We start from the raw sequence: 17624 nt of genomic DNA, 5'->3' as shown, positions 1-17624 counted from the left end.
GCTTATGTATTCTGTTCCTGATATAAATAATTTAACTCTTAGAGATGAGCTTTCAATTTTCCTGTTACATTTTACCTATTTGTTACATGTTTTCAGGAGTAGCACATCATCAGAAATCATGGCTTAAACTTTTAATTAAATCAAACCAAACGTTGTATTTAGTCATTCTGTTTTGCTTATGGTTGTAAGTGTATTTTTGTACATTGTCCATATAGTGCACCTCTGTTTCCCAAGGAAGCTCAGGTCATTCAATGTGTGCACTAAAATGTTGCAGATGTTTTATCAGAGTGTTGTTGCAAGTGCATTCTTATTTTCTGCCATCAGTTGGGGAAGTAGCACTACAGCTAGGGACACCAAAAGACTGAATAAGATCATTCGGAAGGGTGGCTTTGTGCTATAGGGTCAGCGCTAGAGCCCCTGGAGTTGGTGGTGGAGAGAAGGATGATGCGCAAACTTTTAAATATATTGGACAATACTGTACCTCACATCCACTACACAACTTACTGGTTAATCAAAGACAGTGTTCTCAGTTGGAGGCTACGCCAAGCTGTAACAAAGACAGATACAGAAATACTTTTTTTCCCCTCACTACAATTGCACTTTATAATGACTCCCCCCTGAGCAGAGTGAAAGGAATAACATTTGAATAATTTATATTTGTATGTTTGTATGTTTGTATGTATGTATATGTTGGATGCTGTGTTTATCTGCTGAAACACTTTAATTTCCCCTTAGGGATTAATAAAGTGTATCTATCTATCTATCTATTTATCTATCTATCTATCTATCTATCTATCTATCTATCTATCTATCTATTTATCTATCATTAATGGTTATAGTGACTGTGGGTTTACTTTAAACAGCACTCTTTGTTTCACTTGTTTCATATGTTTTTAGTTTTAGTTTATGTTTGTAGTTTTATGGAGACTTGAAAGACAAAATAAATATTCTAGCCCAAATGTCAAGGCTCTCCTCACATTCTTCCGATTGAGTCATGTGAATACTGCCCCGTGCAGAATGCACCTTAATAGAACTTTAATTTATCTGCTTTGCAGCTATATATTATCATGCTTTTTTGTATCTCTGCACTCCCACTCCCGGATTCTTTGCCGTGCAAAAGCAGTATTATCGTCTTGTGAGCCTTGCAGCGTGTGGCCAAGAGGAGGGCTGTGGGAGAGGTGGGTGTGCATGAGGCTCTAGAACTCCACCCTAACTGGGCCGTGGCTCTCAGTGTTTACATGCAAACGGCATGTGCTTCTTGAGGGCACCCCCTTCTCTGTTCTCTCACACACACACGAAAAATTCTGTCCCCACCCAGCCCCCCACCCCTTACCGGGCAGTTGCTGCCTTGCAGTCCTCCCACCTCCGTGTTTGTCAGGCCCTCTACCAGCCCCCCAGACCATAGGGAGTGGCCAGTCCACAGTCTCAGCCCTGGTATGAATGTGACTGCTCTGTCATCCTCCTCCTTTCACAGCTGCTAGTTCTTCACATTTAACTGAGAGGAAAAGAAAAATGACAGACTCCCAAGTGGGTCAGGTAAACGTTGCAAGCGCCAGACACTGCACTCTTTGAGAATGAAGCTAACTGAGAAGGGTTAAGACTTCTGTCAATCTTGTCAACCTTCTGTGAAAAATAAAGGTTGTGGTGGATGAGTTTTTTCTTTCGATTAACTGAAAGAATGATATATAATTGAATGTGATTAGAATTAAATATAAACCCTATTATAATAGCACTACTCATTGAGTATGAGCATTCAAAATGTTCCAATATTTTTTTATTTTATCTATTGTTATAGTTGTAGTTACAGTTATTGTATTTAGCAAACGCTTTTAGCCAAAGCCACTTATTGTCAGGAAATGCTGGAAGAATAAGTTCTATAAGGTCCTAACTACTTTTTATTAATACCCAGAACAGGCATTCAAACAGGTGGAATGAGATAATGTTGTCTGTAACATTTTGAGGTTCAGTCAATCAAATAAAACAAAGTATCCCAAAGAATAATTACAGTGTTGTAAAAGGTTTACCAATCCACTAGTTCTAAAACTTAAGCTAAACAAAGTAGCCTATCACCTAGGCCACCTATGTTCCAGTGTATCTGCCTGCAATGCACCGTAGAATGTGCTTAATGAAACATTGTTGCCAAAGAGTGTCTAGTTGTCTGTGGAACAGGAAACAACAGATTCATTTTAGAACTAGTTATTCTGTTGCATTCAAATTGAAATGAATTCATCAATGGCGCCTTTTGCGCCAAAAATCCCTCCCGCCGACGTCACATTAGTCAAACGTACGATGGCACAACCTACTTTTAGATGACCCCACCCAAATATCCGCCTCTGAATCTGGCTTCCATTGGGTGTTTCATTCGCCTTGGCATGAATGTACAACTGCTTACTGGGCTGCGTGTAGGTTTGTTCACGCCCAACATTCCATATAACTTCTAGGTGAACTTCTACTTCAACAGAGCGTACTTAAGCAAAAAAATCTCTTACAAGAGATTTCCATTGGCTCTAAACTAAACGATTGGCATTTCTATTGGAGAACTTACTTTTCCTTCTGTCTACTTCGCCGCGCCGCCGTCAAGTTCGGTTGCGCGGTTTGCAAGTTGATGTCAGTCTAGAAGAAGCCCGAGAAACTCCTCACGTCTCAAAGCTATGAGTGGTGGTGAGTGAATTTTGGAAAAGTTTAGTACCCTGTGTGGAACTACATTTGTTACGTTACAGATTTACCATTGATGTGTTTGTGGATTATACATACATGAACCGTACGTGAGTATAGATGTGGACTTAATCCCAAATAGCTAGCTTTTAAGCTATAACGCTAACTTACTGAAGTTAATGGTTTTACAACGAGATGAATAGCTATTTCCTTTAGCTTGTAGCAGCTAGATAGCTACTTTAACCAGTAACGTTACTATGTATCCTTTACTATGAAATGACTTGTGGGGTAATGCCACTGTAACCTTAACTTTAGATAGCGATGTAATGACAAACAACTCCTCTAGCAGCTATGTGTTAAGCTCTACGATCAAAAGTAGTTGTTGAAATAGCAACAGATGACATGGAGTGCTGGTTTATCAGCTAACGTTAGGTCTGGTTAGCAAACTGTTCAATGGCCAGGTAAGTTAAGTTAGCCAACGTTAGACAGCCACTTTCAGAGGGTTCATTTCTTGCCTTAAATCATTTATGGTCGACTATTTATGTCGTTTCATTGGGGAAGTAAGTCTGATATAAAGTATTTGCAGGGTTGAACCGGGTAAATTGTTTGATAAGCCATGGTAAACTACAAGCAACAGGATTGAGTGACATTCTTGGCTCGTGTCAGCTTTGGTAGCTAGCAATGCTAGGATATTCAGTTAGCCTTAGCAAGCTGTTCGGAGCCAGCTAGGCAGATTGATGGACTGTTTTTGCCAGCAAAATTAGCGGGCTAACTACGTTATTGAACTTGGTTCGTAGTTAGTGGAGATAAAAGTAAACTGTTTTCATGTACGCCTTGTTAAAATGAGCCAACTGTGTGTTTATGTCTGCCAATGCTTGTTAGTCACGCTGAAGTTTGACCAAAGTCTTTACGAAGGGATCCTTTTTTACTACTAGCTAGCTAAGTTACGTTTTCACGCAGAGCAACAGCAAGATGAAATGGCCGCGCTGGTGGAAAGTGACGGAGACTTCCTTCAAAAACGAAACAGAAATACCGGACAGGTGAGTTCGGTAGCACTTTAAACAAACTTTTTAGATAATCTTAAAGTGCGTTAGCTAACGTTATCAGTGATTCAAATGATCTGATCGATGTGGTGGCGGCCAATCATACTCAAATTAACAGAACTGAGTCGGCTAGGCAGCTAGAATTGAAAGCTTTTGGAAGTGGTGTGTGACGGATGGCATTTGTTGTCGGTTTTGCTAGCGCACATGTCTCTGGGTGGGAGTTGGGACGGCGGTGGAGGTAAAGGAGGCAATGCGGGGTGTTCCTGTCAAGCCCCGCACTTTGAGTGCGGGTTGCGCGGCCCATTCTAGCTGCCCACGGAGGGGTGGCTACATGCGCCTGAGCGAGTTTATAGGGTAGAATAAAGGGTGGGAGGGAGATGGGTGGAGTGGGGGAGGGGATGTGTGGCTAGGCGCAGGAGCTTGGGAGGACAGAAAGAATCTGCGATCCCACCCATTTCCAAATAGCCTTGTTCCCTCCTTTCCCTCCCCTCCGTCCCTCCTCTCATTACCACAAGTATTCAACAGAAATGTCAGCGGTATCAGACTGGATAACCTCCTGTAGAGTTTGAATGCTGCAAATGACTAAGCGACTTTGTGTTTCTTCTTCCAATAAACATTTAATCTTAGGGTTTCTTCTTCCAATAAACATTTAATCTTAGTCTAACAAACTACAACCATATTTTTTTTCTTTCTTTTCTGATTTAACAGGAATCCCAGCAGCCCTCTCCCCTCGCTCTGTTAGCAGCTACCTGCAGTCGCATGGATGAAAATGATGCCACATCTGACCAGCAGAGCCAGCAGTTAGACCTCAGCCAGTCTCAGATCACACACACTGCCAACGGCTGGCAAGTCATCCCTGGCGTCATGTCCGAGGATCAGAAGAATAGACTGGTGGTGTCCTCGGCAGCCACGGTGCAGCAGCAGCAGCCTCAGCAGCAGTATGTAATGGCCCCCTCTGTGCAGGGCCAACAGGTGCTTACCACCCTCTCTGGTGTGATGCCCAACATCCAGTACCAGGTCATACCCCAGTTTCAGACTGTAGATGGCCAGCAGCTGCAGCTTGCTCAGACCCAGCAGGACCCTTCGGCGTTGGGGGCTGGCCAGTTTCAGTTGGTGTCCTCCCCCAATGGTGGTCAGCAGCTCATTGCCGCCACCAACAGACCTGGGGCTGCAGGTAACATCCTGACTATGCCGGGGCTCATTCAGCAAGCTATACCCCTTCAGAACCTGGGCCTGGGCAACACGGTGCTGCCCAACCAGACACAGTTCCTGGCCAACATGCCAGTGTCGCTCAACGGCAACATTACCCTCCTGCCAGTGAGCACTGGAGTGTCCTCTACAGCCGGAGGAGATGGGGGAGGTGGAGCCGGAGGCAACAACCAGCAGCTGATGCAGCAGCAGCAGCAACCCACAGTGTCGTCCGTCGGGTCAACATACTATACCACCTCCAGCACCACCACCTCTGCCCAGCCTACCATCTCGTACGGGATAGCAACGCAGGCTCCGAGCACTAACACAGTAGTCACTGGAACCTTCCAGAATGCAACAGGGGGTGTACCCATCCAGCCTGATAACAGAGATCAACAGCAGCAGCAGCAACAACAACAACAGCCCCAGCAGCAGCAGATCCTCATCCAGCCCCAGCAGATCCTCCAGGGAGCCCAGACGCTCCAGGCCATCCATCCAGGCACGATGACCACAGCAGGGGGCCAGGTGTTTGCCACACCGACCATCACTCAGGACAGCCTCCAGAACCTGCAGATCCAGGCCATCCCCAACAGCGGGCCCATCCTGTTGCGCACGGTGGGGCCCAACGGCCAAGTCAGCTGGCAGACCATCCAGCTGCAGAATCCGGGAGGGGCCCAAATCACCCTGGCGCCCGTGCAGTCCATCCCACAGCTGGCACAGACGCAGACGGGCAACACGGTGCAGCTGCAGAGCCTGCAGGGTTTGCAGGGCTTGCAGGGCCTGCAGGGCCTGCAGACCATTAACCTGAACCCACTGGGCAATGCAGGGCTGCAGATGCACCAGCTGCAAGGGGTGCCCATTGCCATCGCCAACACTGCAGGTCAGTCCAGAGAGAGTGGTTAATAATTGCTTGACGTGTGTCCTTAACTCCTTTCCCTGACTCCCCCCCCCCCCCCCCCCCCCCCCCATCTCATTCATTTAAGCTCCACCAGTTAGTCATTAGTTACTGGACAGTTTGGTCACTTTTGTTTGCTAAAGTTTGATGGCCTATTTATATCCAAGCAAGTTCTGTCTAGCTCATACAATATCTGTTCTGAAAGTGTTTGTTTGATCTGTCGAGGTCAAAGGCCATGGATACCGTGTGTTAATCATATTAATCATTGCAACATAGTTGTGCTACTTGCATTGGACTTGGGTGTAAAACTGTCTAACGTGAAAGATGATATGAAAATGTTATGGTAATGTTCTGTGTAGCTGTGCTGGTTTACCCACTACCTTCCTAACACTCGTCATACTACACAGTATTTAAATATGTACATGTGGTTAATTTGGCAATGACAGGGAGTTGAACTGAACCTTCTGAAATTGCAATCTGTTGAAAATAATGAACTTACTTCCTGTTTGCTGTTGCTTACCATACTGGTTTGGCTAGTTCAAGCAGGGGTTTGTTTGTGCAAGTGTCAGCATGACCTTCGTGTTTCTCTAAGAGGAGAAAAGGAGGGAGAGGGTGTATCTGTGTCTCAAGCATGACCAATTGTGAGTTGGCTTTTTTGGTCAGAAGTCTGCGTTTTTTGACTCATTTATTCTGTGAGAAAAAATGCAACACCACCCCACCCACCCAGAGCAGAGCTTATCAGGCAAGGCCTGTCCACAACCGTCTCTGCGAATGCGCACTGAAGGCGGGCTGATGGGTGTGGCCACTTTTGTGCCGTGCCACCCATGTTTATCTGTTGGTAATTTCCTCCTTGAGAAGCCAAACAAGCAAGCACATACAAAGGCCAGCCGAGTTGTTAGCCTGATTAGACCGCAGTGGTGCTTGTTCATGTGTGACTGGTGACGCGGCGTCACAGATTTCCTTCCTGCACGGTCCAGGGGAAAGGAGGCCACTTCCTGAGAGTGACAGAAACACTACTGAAAAGGAATATAGTGGATAATGGACTATTAATAGTTTCTATAATGGAAGCTGAACGCTCCAGTGTGCTACTTTTTGGGTGTCAACCAGTTGGTGTTTACATAGCAGCTTTTTTCCCTGTGGTGGTGAAATTGCAGGTAGAACGTGCAAGGCTGTCAGCTTGATTTGCATGAAGTGTGATGGAACGGTTTAGTATATGGGGCAAAAAGTCTGTTTAACATTTTGGAGCTAATCCAAATCTCAACGTGGATAGACACGTTTGGTTTTACTTTCTTCAACATTGTGAGACAGGACATCTGGCCCTACTGAAGGACTGCAGCTCTTTCTGAGTAATTTCTCAACTTCCCTGTTTACCATATTGTGTTGTGGTGATTTGAACCATATTTGTGTTATGAAAAAAGTAACAGGAAGTCCACTTGCCTCACTGCATTCTTGATATTTGAAAGTTTGTTTGGTTAAATCTAAACTTAAATACACTATGCAAAATTTAAACAAAATTCAATTTACAAAACAAATTCAAGAATTGCGGCCTGATAAATCTCGCAAGAATCATGAAACATTACTTTGTCAGTACAGTAGATAGCTCTTTGGGGATAGTTTTTGCCTGTTAATCCTTCACCTCCACAACAAAAGCATTTTCATTGTGTACCGGGGGACCAGTCTGGAGAAGTTTGTTATTAACAACAGCAGAGTAAAATATAAAGATATCACGACGATATGATCCATCTAGAGGGAGCTCCACTGTAGCAAAAATACCTAAACCTGCAGAGTGAAGCTTTAAGAGTCAGCGCTTAAACTCTCCTGAAAAGCACGGACCTGATGTTCCCATCTGTTGTGCAGGAGACCAGATTATGCAGACTGCAACTGGCAACGACAGCATGGATGACGCGGCCCTGGAAGAGAGCCTGGAAACGAGCCCCACCCCCAACCGACGCACACGCCGAGAGGCCTGCACCTGCCCCTACTGCAAGGATGGGGAGGGACGGTACGGCTGCTTGACATCATCATGAACATGCTGCTTCCATCAGCAAAAATGCAGAAGAAAAGACTCCATGTTCCTCATATCATGCGTAGATAAGCCCTGAATGATTCATACTCATGCCAAGTATTGGTCTATACTGATAATTATTGTTCAACAAATACTTGTCTTCTGTATGAATGTGACATAAGCACAGGACAAAATAAATGGTGATTAATTTTGCTTGAGATAAAAATTGAAGTTTCAAAGTAAATCAAAATGGGCGTGGTTGTAAATAGTAATGGGCTTAACTCTAGCGAAGGCTGACCTCAAAGGTTTTCTTTCTGTGAGTCTCCATATTCTGTCTGTCAGACTCATTTCTTTCTGATCTTTCTCCGTGCTGCCGTCGTCCAGCAGTAGCGACCCCACCAAGAAGAAGCAGCACATCTGCCACATCCCCGGCTGCAACAAGGTCTACGGCAAGACGTCGCACCTGCGCGCCCATCTGCGCTGGCACACGGGCGAGAGGCCGTTCGTCTGCTCCTGGTCCTTCTGTGGCAAGCGCTTCACCCGCTCGGATGAGCTGCAACGACACAAGCGCACCCACACTGGTGAGTGTCTCTAGATTTGGAGTTGTTGCACGTGTACACTTGAGCAGCGGAACATGCAAATATTCAAATGAGCCATGTTTTCATTGGAGTGTTCTATACACACTTGAGAGTTCTATTCTAGAATGTATATTCTATTCTGTTCTAGTATGTATTATGTAAAATACGCATCTACAGTTTTCAAGTCAAGTCATTTTATTTATATAGCGCATTTAACGTGCACAGAGTACAACCCAAAGCGCTTCACAAAGACATAGACAGTGCCGAACGGAGTTGCGTAGTCGCCAGCGACTTTTCCTACATGTTCAGACTCCTCTTGTTAACCTCAGTACCTGTGCATTTCCTTGGCAGGCGAGAAGAAGTTCTCCTGTCCAGAATGTCCCAAGCGCTTCATGCGCAGTGACCACCTCTCCAAGCACATCAAGACCCACTTGAATAAGAAGGGCGCCGCAACGGGCGGCCAGCCCACGTCCGACTCCGCCTCCCCCGCCCCCGTCGCCTCGGACAACAGCGCGCAGCCCGAGGCGCCCACACTCATCACCATGGAGACTCTGTCGCCGGAGGGCATCGCCAGGCTAGCGAGCAGCGGCATTAACGTCATGCAGGTGACGGACATCCACTCGCTGAACATGAACAGCAACGGCTACTGAGCCACAGGGGGACGGGGCAACAGACTGAATCAAGAGGGGAGAATGCAGGACATGCAGAATTTAGAGCTGGGCATGGAGGTGGGTGGGTGGGTGGGTGGGATGGGGTTTTCAGTATGGAACGATGTCTTGGAATAGCAATAGGCACAGGTGCTCTTGTAGAACCATGCGATGAAATGGATGAGGTCAGCAAGGGACAGATGGATAAAGCGGAAGTGATTGGGCTCGGGAAGAGACTGCAGCACACGGTGGGCTTTGCGTCATTAAGGGAAGAAAACGCTTCTCCGTAGCACAATGTTCTGACTCGCTAGAACTCCAAACACTTTGTAACTGGGGTTTGTGGGAAGGTGTCCCTAAACACACATACAGACACACACACACACACACACACACATACACTTGCGCGTGCGCGCACATGTGCACACACTACGACAGTCTCCAGAGTTGGCAGTGCCCTCCCTTTCTCTCTCAGGTTACGGCTGCCGACTCTGTCTGGGCGCGATGTGTCCAGCCTGGACCGGGCAGCCAGCCCCAAGTCCAGTGTGTCTCTTGCCCCCCCCCCCACTCCCACTCCCCCAACAGTGCAGCACTGCAAGGGCCTGTTTCTGAGCAGTCCAGTCTGACCACTCACACTGGAAGGCCAGTTCCTGCACCAGACAGAAGGAGAATTAGGTCACTAGTGACTTCAGAAGCCCCCTTTCCAGGAGCACTAATCTATCTACGCAGGGTGGAAGGACACTAAAATCCTTGTGGTGATTATATGTATGTTTTCTTTTCTTTTTCTTTTTTTTTTACATGAATGATAGGTACACTCACAAGCCATCATGCTTTGATAACTTATCATAGCAAAAAATACTTTTGATAGTGTTTTTGTACATAAATTATATTTTTTCTAAACTCTGAAAACTACAAATTACCATAGGAAGGATCAACTTGTATGATCACCTGAAATTGCCTTTTGTTGTGTGTCGTTTGTCTCATACAATCAGATCTTAACCTTAATTATTATCATTTTTATATAAATGTAGTTTTTTTTTCTTCTTCTTTCTGAGAATACATTTGTAAACTAAACAGAGTGTTCTAAATAGAACTATGTATTACATTCAGTACAGTCCAGATCTGCCTAACCCACTTTTACGTTGTAATAATTTAGAACCTCATGAAGGGTTTCCATTTCTGTGGTAAAATGTATTACTATGTGTGTTTTCCTAACATTTTCTTCTTCACTCAAATCACCAGAATCAAAAGAGCACAAAGACAAACATTTGTTTTTCTTAATGAGTTTGTTCAGATTTTTGTGACATATTACAAACCAAAGGTCCGTTTTCTATCAGGTGGTAGATGGATTCTCAGGGGCAGGGGTTTGAACACCGTGACTTCCTTAATTTTCAAAGAAATCCACATCTATGTCTGTTGTCTAGAGTTTTATCGCAACCGAAATCACCCGGACCGCTACAGAGTGACTAAGTGGGTTCCTGCTTCTAGTGAGTCATCTTTAGTTCGTATTTCAAACAGCTGCTTCACCATGTTCCTGACACCTTCACCCTGATATAGAATGTACCATCATGGAGTAGAACAATAGCAACAATTTGCTGAGACCTCATTCTATATCGGTGCTAACTGTCAGCAATGTTACATCACCCTTGTCTGTGCCCCTATTTTATATTTTTTTTTTGCTTTTATATTTGCGCTACAGACAAGGATGGGCTTTTTTCGTCCAGCCTAAAATGCTGTCTTACACTGTGTGTCTATTAAATCAAACTTTTCAACACTAGCAGTGAAGGAAGACCATGCACGTCTTTCTATCGTCATGGCGATTCATCCCTAAGTAATAAGGAGGAGCCTGTGGCATGGCTGATCGTTAGTGTCGCATTAGTCAGTCGGAGCTTGAGAAACACTTCAAGGGCTACTATGGTTCACTGTAAGGAGATGTGTTTTTCTGTTGTCCATCTTATCTCTTTTCTGTGTATTTTTATTGGGTTGGTCTGTTTGCAGCTGGAATCAACTGTTCTTGGATAGTTTGTAAAACAGTAAAATCAGTGTTTTTGCTACAAGGACAGTTTTCTTTTTTTTGTTTTTCATTAATTTTCTTCCCTCCCCCCAAAGGACAACCACGTGTATGAACTTTTTTTATGCAAGGGATTTGGTTTTTGTACCTTGTGAATATTACTGCTACAAATGCCAATGTCTGGATTAAAATGAACTCCAAGGGCTTCGTTTGTCGTTAACATCCTTATTATGGCGTTGTTGTCCTTTATCATTCTCTCTACACAGTCAATGGGGACTAACTACAACTTCAGGATGTTTTGAATACACACATATCCTAGCCTGGCTAGCACCTACCACTTCTCAAATGAGACGTGGTCTGGCAACCGGACGTTCATTTTCTCGTATTTGAAAAAATGCCCAGATCTGTTCATTGGGCGCCACGGATGTCTATCAAATGCGTCTGTGCATAGCTCATCATCGTCTTGCTTTCCCCCCTGTTCTGTGATTGGTCCCCTATCTCAGGCAAAAATTAGGGCGGTAGTTTCCAGACTGCCATAGCAGCGTGAATGAAATCACCGCGCAAGGCAGGATGGGAACACCCAGGCTACACATATCCCTAATATGTATTACAATCAAACTATCTGATCTAATCCTAAATGGTGCATTTATTTACATTTGTTCAAAGCCACTTACAAAAGAATAACATTAAGATGCACTACAATAAAACGTTTTCAGAGTGCTCCGGTCATCCCTGGTCCCCTAGAAGTGTCCCAGCCTGTCTTCCTGAGCATTTGATACATCGAGCATCCACACGCTAAAGTTTCTCGGGACAATTGCATAATTCTTAGTGTGATGAAAGTTGCAATCAGTTTTGAGCCTCCACCGTTGTCTTCAAGGCAGCACTGCCTGGAAGGCGCAAGGGTTAGGTATGGGTTAAGGTTAGGGATAAGACGGTACAACGTTGGGTGCTCAAAACACCAAGTTTGGAATCATTCCTAGAGGGATTTATCTGAAATTATCAATGCGATATTTATGTTCATAGGAAATGGAGTTTAAAACAGTAATGCAATACATATTAAACATTGTTGTGCCATCAGAACTAGTCAGTCTCACACATAGAAGGCAAGGCACTGATGTTTCCCGGTGATGACTCAGACCTTTGTTAGTCATCTGAAGTATTGCATAAGCACATCACACTCTCATATTCGTGTTCATCTTTCAAAAATGAGCATTCCTGATATGAACTACGTCACAAGTAGTTTGGTCCCATAGTTGGGTGGGAGGTGGATTTTCTTTGGAATAGTACACCGCACCAAAAAGCAGCAGGGAGTGCCAAAATCACAGTGGGACACCAGGGAGGCTTAATTGGAAGCAATTACCATTGGCCCAAGCGTTCACATCCCCACGCCAATGTCTTGTAGTGAGAAGCCACAATGAGAAATTCTTAACGAATAATTACATAATTTGAATTGTTTTTTAATAATTAATGTCAGAAATAATCAGGCTGAGCTAAGAATTCATATAGTTTTATTTCAAACCACACATAAAACATATGTAAAGTAACACAGACAAAAAAAACATATGTAAAGTAGCACAGACAAAAAAATATCATTACTGGTAAAAACAAAACAAAAAAAGCTTGAACAACCTGCTAACATGAACATGAAGTGACTTGAAAACTGGTCTAAGGCTAGTTAGGTGTCCTACTGCAAAATGTGCACCAGAGCTCTGATGTGTACTTAATAAGTGCGTCCTCTGGTGGTCAAAGACAGAATCACTCCCTACACCTCATCAGCAGAGTCTTCTCCAGCCTTAATTTTGTCACGAAGGCTGCAATGAAATAGAAAACTGTTACATCAATAAATCTAAGCCTGCTTTAAACTAACACAATTATGCAATGCATTTAGAAAACAAGCAAGCAAATGTAAGTAACGGAAGCGTTTGGAGTCGCACCTGGTGAGATAGGAGTGCACATCGGAGAAGCCGTGGTACTGAGCCAGTGGAAACAGAATGCCAGTGGGGCAGCGCCCATCTCGATTACGACAGATGCTGCAGTTACACATACCACGACACGGTGGACACGTCCATTCCTGTGTAAACAAAGACACAAGAACAGCCATCAAATGGCCACTTAAACTGCAAGTTTACATGTGCCTAGGATCTCTGCGACAAAAACATAGACATTTTGTTTATTATGTTACCATCAACTAGGCTATTAAAATGAGCCTCATGTGATAGCCTCTGTGGTCACAGAGTTCTCAGAATGGCAAAGGGCCTGTGGCCATGAATGCTGAATACTTGAGGGAATACCTGATTGCTAAAATTAGCTATGGATGAGGTCTGCATAAAAATGGCATTAGGGTGAGCCTGTGAGGCCATTTAGATAGAATCAGCCAATTGTGCAAACCGACGCTTTTGAGAACACTAGTGGAATGTACTACAACACTTTGCCAAAGTGTCATGATGTCTCGGTCTATCAGGTCAGTGCATCAAGTGTTTGACATTTTACTTAAGGTCAACCACTTTTAAAATGAATAAAAAAATAAATAGTGGTCCACACCGGATCAAGCAGAGCGGTGCGGATATCCTCTCCATAGCGATTACGAAGACATGGGCCACAGAACTGTCCCTGGATTCCACGGCAGTCCTCGCTGCGACAGCACGTCTTTGTGTCTACAGTTTTCTGTCGGCATTGATGACACGTGCTTCCCTACAGGAGCAGAAGGAAGGAGAGCCTGGAACAGGATTCGTCCAATCGAACAACCAAACCCAAGACCATTTATTCATCAGTCGCAACTCACCGTCTCGCGGTTGTAGATCTTCTCGGTCAAGGTGGTTGCTACAAGCTCCAGCTCATCTTCAGTGATCTCCTCCACTTTGCGAATGACATGAGGTTTGCCCTGGCTGGGTCGTGGGGTACCTCGAGCTCGTGGGGCACCCCGCACCTAACACATAACCATGGACTCTGCAAATAGTCTCAACAATTCACGCATAACCCCACCAACATACACAGTATAATCTTGGAAGAGTACCTCATTACATATTTACTGCATTTCATAACAAGCCTCTGGTGAGCATGTAGCCTTTTCATAATTCCACACAGAAAAACATTAAATACATTAAATATTCAGCACGGTCTTACAGCAACATGTTTAAAGTGTTGTTATAATAACCTTGATTAGCTCCTCTTCCAGACTCAGCTCCAGGTGTTCCTCAGACACCATGACATCCGTGGGTCCACCCATAGAGCGGGTCCGCCTGCGGGAGGCACGCTCTGGGTTCCGCCGCTCCGGGGACCCGGCCGTGGAGGAGCGAGGCGCCCGCTGCATAGCCAAGCTCAAGGTTAGGCTAGAGTTAACATCCTCCCAAGAGAAAACTACTAGCCCATCAGCAGCCATTTGAAATGCATAATGACTCCTATACTATGTTTACGTTGTTATATATTTACATTTACTCATTTAGCAGACGCTTCTATCCAAAGTGACTTATTTCAATTAAATTACAAGGGCCATTCTCCCCTGAGCAGTTTGGAATGGTGGAAGCCGGGAATTCAACAACAACTTCTCAGGCTACTGCATGCTAGCTCAGATCTCAAATTATACCTGTACATGCACAGTGCACACCCTACTTACAGAACGAGGTTCCTTCTTGCGGCTCGGTTTAGCTTTCAGAAGCTCTCCAGGCATCTTTTGTAAATCTGCAAACAGCTGGGCCAACTAGGGGGGGAAAAAAACCTTAACCTAACTTAATCGCTTCTAAATGTCACATCACACACAATGATGTACAATATGTACAAGATATTCTTCTTCAATTCTGCATTTGGCCGGAGTGATGTGTAATTACCATTGCTTTGTTTGCTTTGATGTTCTTAGCTCTTTTCTCGAGGAAAGAGGAAGCCTCAGATTCAGATTCAGATGAATGGGGAGTTTTTGGCTGCTGGACAACAGGTTTCTCCTCCTTCACCTCAAATGTGACGCTTTTTTCAGTCTTCACAGACTTCAAAGGAGTCTTCCTACGCCCTCCTCTTTTCATTGCCTCCCTATCCTCTTCCTCTTCCTCCTCCACCTCATGATTGGGAGGAGGGGGTCCTCGTGGGCGCAAGGCCACCCTCAGGGTGAAACGCTGACCGGGGGGTTTCTTGGGAGAGAACCTCTCGGAGTTTGGCTCATCACTATCAGAGCCCTGTAAAAAAGATCATCATTACACTGCAGGCTTGTACAATGGCTCTCCATCTCACACACACACACAATAATAAATACACATACATACATACATACATACATACATACATACATACATACATAGATAGATAATAGGCAGCAAATGGAACAACATTACAATGGTAACTTCAACCTACCCATGCTTTTGCCAGGGGACAGGTACACAAAACCGACAATGCGATTTGATGACCAAGTCTTGTCTGACATTCATTCATGCCCCAAGGCAAATGGAAATGATAATAGAATTCAGTCTTTTCATATCATATCGATATATTGTATGAATGCATATAGCACAAGCAAGTATACAAGGTTACATTTCAGACTGTTGTCAGTTAGCACTGTAATACAGTGGATAGAAAGGACAGCTGTAGCCTAATTATTATTTTTTTTATTTGCCGTTTCGAGTATTTTTGGCGGGCTAATTTGGCAGCAAAACCAAGAGGTCAGTTTGGGCCAAGGTCAGACCATGGAGAAGCAATACAATTTGAACACCAACTGGGAATAGCATAAACTATCCACTAATTGTGTAGAAATACACTGGCAACACGGTAATGTTTTTTTCTCATTCATGCTCCTTTAATCATGAATTCTTCAAGTATGCTAATGTTTGTCCAGTCAAAAGCAACGCCAGGCTAGCACAGTCATGTAACGGTAAAGTCGACCTAAATGCAATATGTTCCTTAGATACATTTTTCCACCTCAGTTAATAGGAGACATTTTAAATATAATGTTACAACAACAAAAAAAACTGTACAATATTGTACATTGTTATTAAATTGAGTGACACTACCAGCATGTTTAGATTAGTAGGCTACGCAAATAAGTTAGCTGCTACCTGACTGACTGCAGCCACTTTCTGCAAGCCTAATAGTGAATTTGTTTCCCAATATTAAGACATTTAGTGTGCATGGTTCACTTCTTTAGATTAGGCCATAGAGTGATCAATGATCACTGATAAATATTCACCTGATATGTTCTCTTCGTCTTCATTCTGCCAACGCAACGCCACGACAACTTTACACTAATGGATTTTATTGATTGGACGTTCGCCAACATTCCAAATTAATTAACTGCAGAGCTGCATTATGGTTGACAGTAGAGACTTGGGTCAAGCTGTCTGATGTCAACCAACTACCAACATCAATGATGATGGCTTATCTTTTATGAAGGGTACACATAAGCCAGAATGCAATTTTCAGAGATCCAGGAGCAAGGGGGGGAAGCCTACTTAATCATGTTAAAAAATAATGTGTTCATTCTAAAACGTGAATAGAGGGCGCCCTCGTGTGGCAGTTTATGGTGGCCACATACCGAGATATCTGCAACCACACTAGAGTAAAGTAGCCTAGCTTTTACTGACCATTTGATTATTTGATAGCCTATCTGATATTGCGTGCAAATCAATCATTCATTTTGTATCAAAGATCGCAAAAACATCAACTACTAACCTTGACATCACAAATTTCACTGTCTGAAAAGCCATAAAATGTTTGGTCGTTTTCGGATTCTTCAGCAAAGATATCGGCAATCCCTTTAGAGAGGGAGGACATTCCCAGAGGTTCATTCTGCAAAGGAACAAGCAAACGTGAGATAACAAACAGTGCAAACTTAATAACAAACTGCACACAAATAGGCTACGTGGCCTACGAAATATGAGGCCTACATTTTCCATACTGCCGTTCTGTCTTGCTCCAAATATGTGCAAACCCTCGGCCTTCACCACTGCCTGAAAGTTTCTGCCAACTTGGCGCACATGCTGATGAAGCCCTTTAATTGGATCAGCACCATGGCCTATCAAAGGAGAGCGCGCGTATTGGAATGGTTAATTGAACCGTTCCCATTTATGGTAAATAGATCTGCAAGCAGTCTGTGCTTGGGAACAGTTGTGTCCATTTTATCAGTAGCTATAGTCCGGCCTCAAGCATGTGTGGTTTCAGGCTGCAGGTGCGTGGCTGGAGGAGTAATGGGTGGGAAACTCCGAGGTCATTCTCATATCTTTGAACGCCATTGGTTGAATTGTGACTCTGAGTTCTCTTTTTGAACCACTTCACTTGTTTGTCAATCCGTATCTGCAGCAAAAGGAGAGTACGATTTCTACAGCTATGCGCTTTTTGACTTGTACAGCCCTCTTTGCTGGTGAGTGACTACGTGTGTCAGTTTCATAGGTAGGCCAATAGGTTCTGACTTCTGACATATGTATTTGTTATTGAGGTATATCAGTAGTAACTGTGGTAAACACTTGTTTACATTTTAGATTTGCTGTTGGTGCCAGTGACCGCACTAATTGAATGAAATGAGAGGCTATCTGCATTGAAACTGTTATACAGTGTGTTTCAATACTGTTTGAATGTTTATGTTGGCTGCTACATCATGTATATTGGTATTTGTATATTTTCATTAGGCT

At 44.0% G+C, this 17624-nt stretch overlaps 2 protein-coding genes across 5 annotated transcripts; one reads left to right on the top strand and one right to left on the bottom strand.

Moving 5' to 3' along the window:
• Positions 1–2387: 2387 nt before the first annotated feature.
• sp1 (sp1 transcription factor) lies at positions 2388–9084 on the top strand. 4 transcript variants are annotated; one of them, XM_062545814.1, is made up of 6 exons: positions 2388–2661; positions 3616–3695; positions 4407–5766; positions 7639–7783; positions 8174–8367; positions 8716–9084. In XM_062545814.1, the coding sequence occupies exons 1-6, from the start codon at positions 2652–2654 to the stop codon at positions 9012–9014; spliced, it is 2088 nt and encodes a 695-aa protein (XP_062401798.1). In that variant the 5' UTR covers positions 2388–2651; the 3' UTR covers positions 9015–9084. The 4 variants fall into 4 exon arrangements, with proteins under 4 accessions (XP_062401798.1, XP_062401797.1, XP_062401800.1 ...); XM_062545813.1 differs by having other exon boundaries at positions 8171–8367; XM_062545815.1 differs by lacking the exon at positions 2388–2661 and adding an exon at positions 2666–2761 and having other exon boundaries at positions 8171–8367.
• Positions 9085–12510: 3426 nt separating this feature from the next.
• Positions 12511–17038, bottom strand: LOC134092755 (cell division cycle-associated protein 7-like). Its single transcript, XM_062545812.1, has 9 exons — positions 16884–17038; positions 16669–16785; positions 14844–15182; positions 14633–14716; positions 14174–14323; positions 13802–13945; positions 13561–13710; positions 12954–13090; positions 12511–12830 (listed from the first exon to the last, which is right to left on the bottom strand). Exons 1-9 carry the CDS (start codon positions 16890–16892, stop codon positions 12782–12784), a joined length of 1179 nt encoding a protein of 392 aa, XP_062401796.1. The 5' UTR covers positions 16893–17038; the 3' UTR covers positions 12511–12781.
• Positions 17039–17624: the final 586 nt, after the last annotated feature.

The sequence above is a fragment of the Sardina pilchardus genome, chromosome 9, assembly GCF_963854185.1.
Source record: "Sardina pilchardus chromosome 9, fSarPil1.1, whole genome shotgun sequence".
Lineage (NCBI taxonomy): Eukaryota > Metazoa > Chordata > Actinopteri > Clupeiformes > Clupeidae > Sardina > Sardina pilchardus.
This window is presented reverse-complemented; position numbering and strand designations above follow the sequence as displayed.

Coding starts and splice junctions, on each gene's coding strand:
- sp1 (XM_062545813.1), top strand. Junction 7,784..8,170: donor TGCAAGGATGGGGAGGGACG/GTACGGCTGCTT, acceptor GCCGTCGTCCAG/CAGTAGCGACCCCACCAAGA. Junction 8,368..8,715: donor ACACAAGCGCACCCACACTG/GTGAGTGTCTCT, acceptor TTTCCTTGGCAG/GCGAGAAGAAGTTCTCCTGT.
- LOC134092755 (XM_062545812.1), bottom strand. Junction 14,324..14,632: donor GCAAGAAGGAACCTCGTTCT/GTAAGTAGGGTG, acceptor TTGGCTATGCAG/CGGGCGCCTCGCTCCTCCAC. Junction 12,831..12,953: donor GTGCACTCCTATCTCACCAG/GTGCGACTCCAA, acceptor ATTTCATTGCAG/CCTTCGTGACAAAATTAAGG.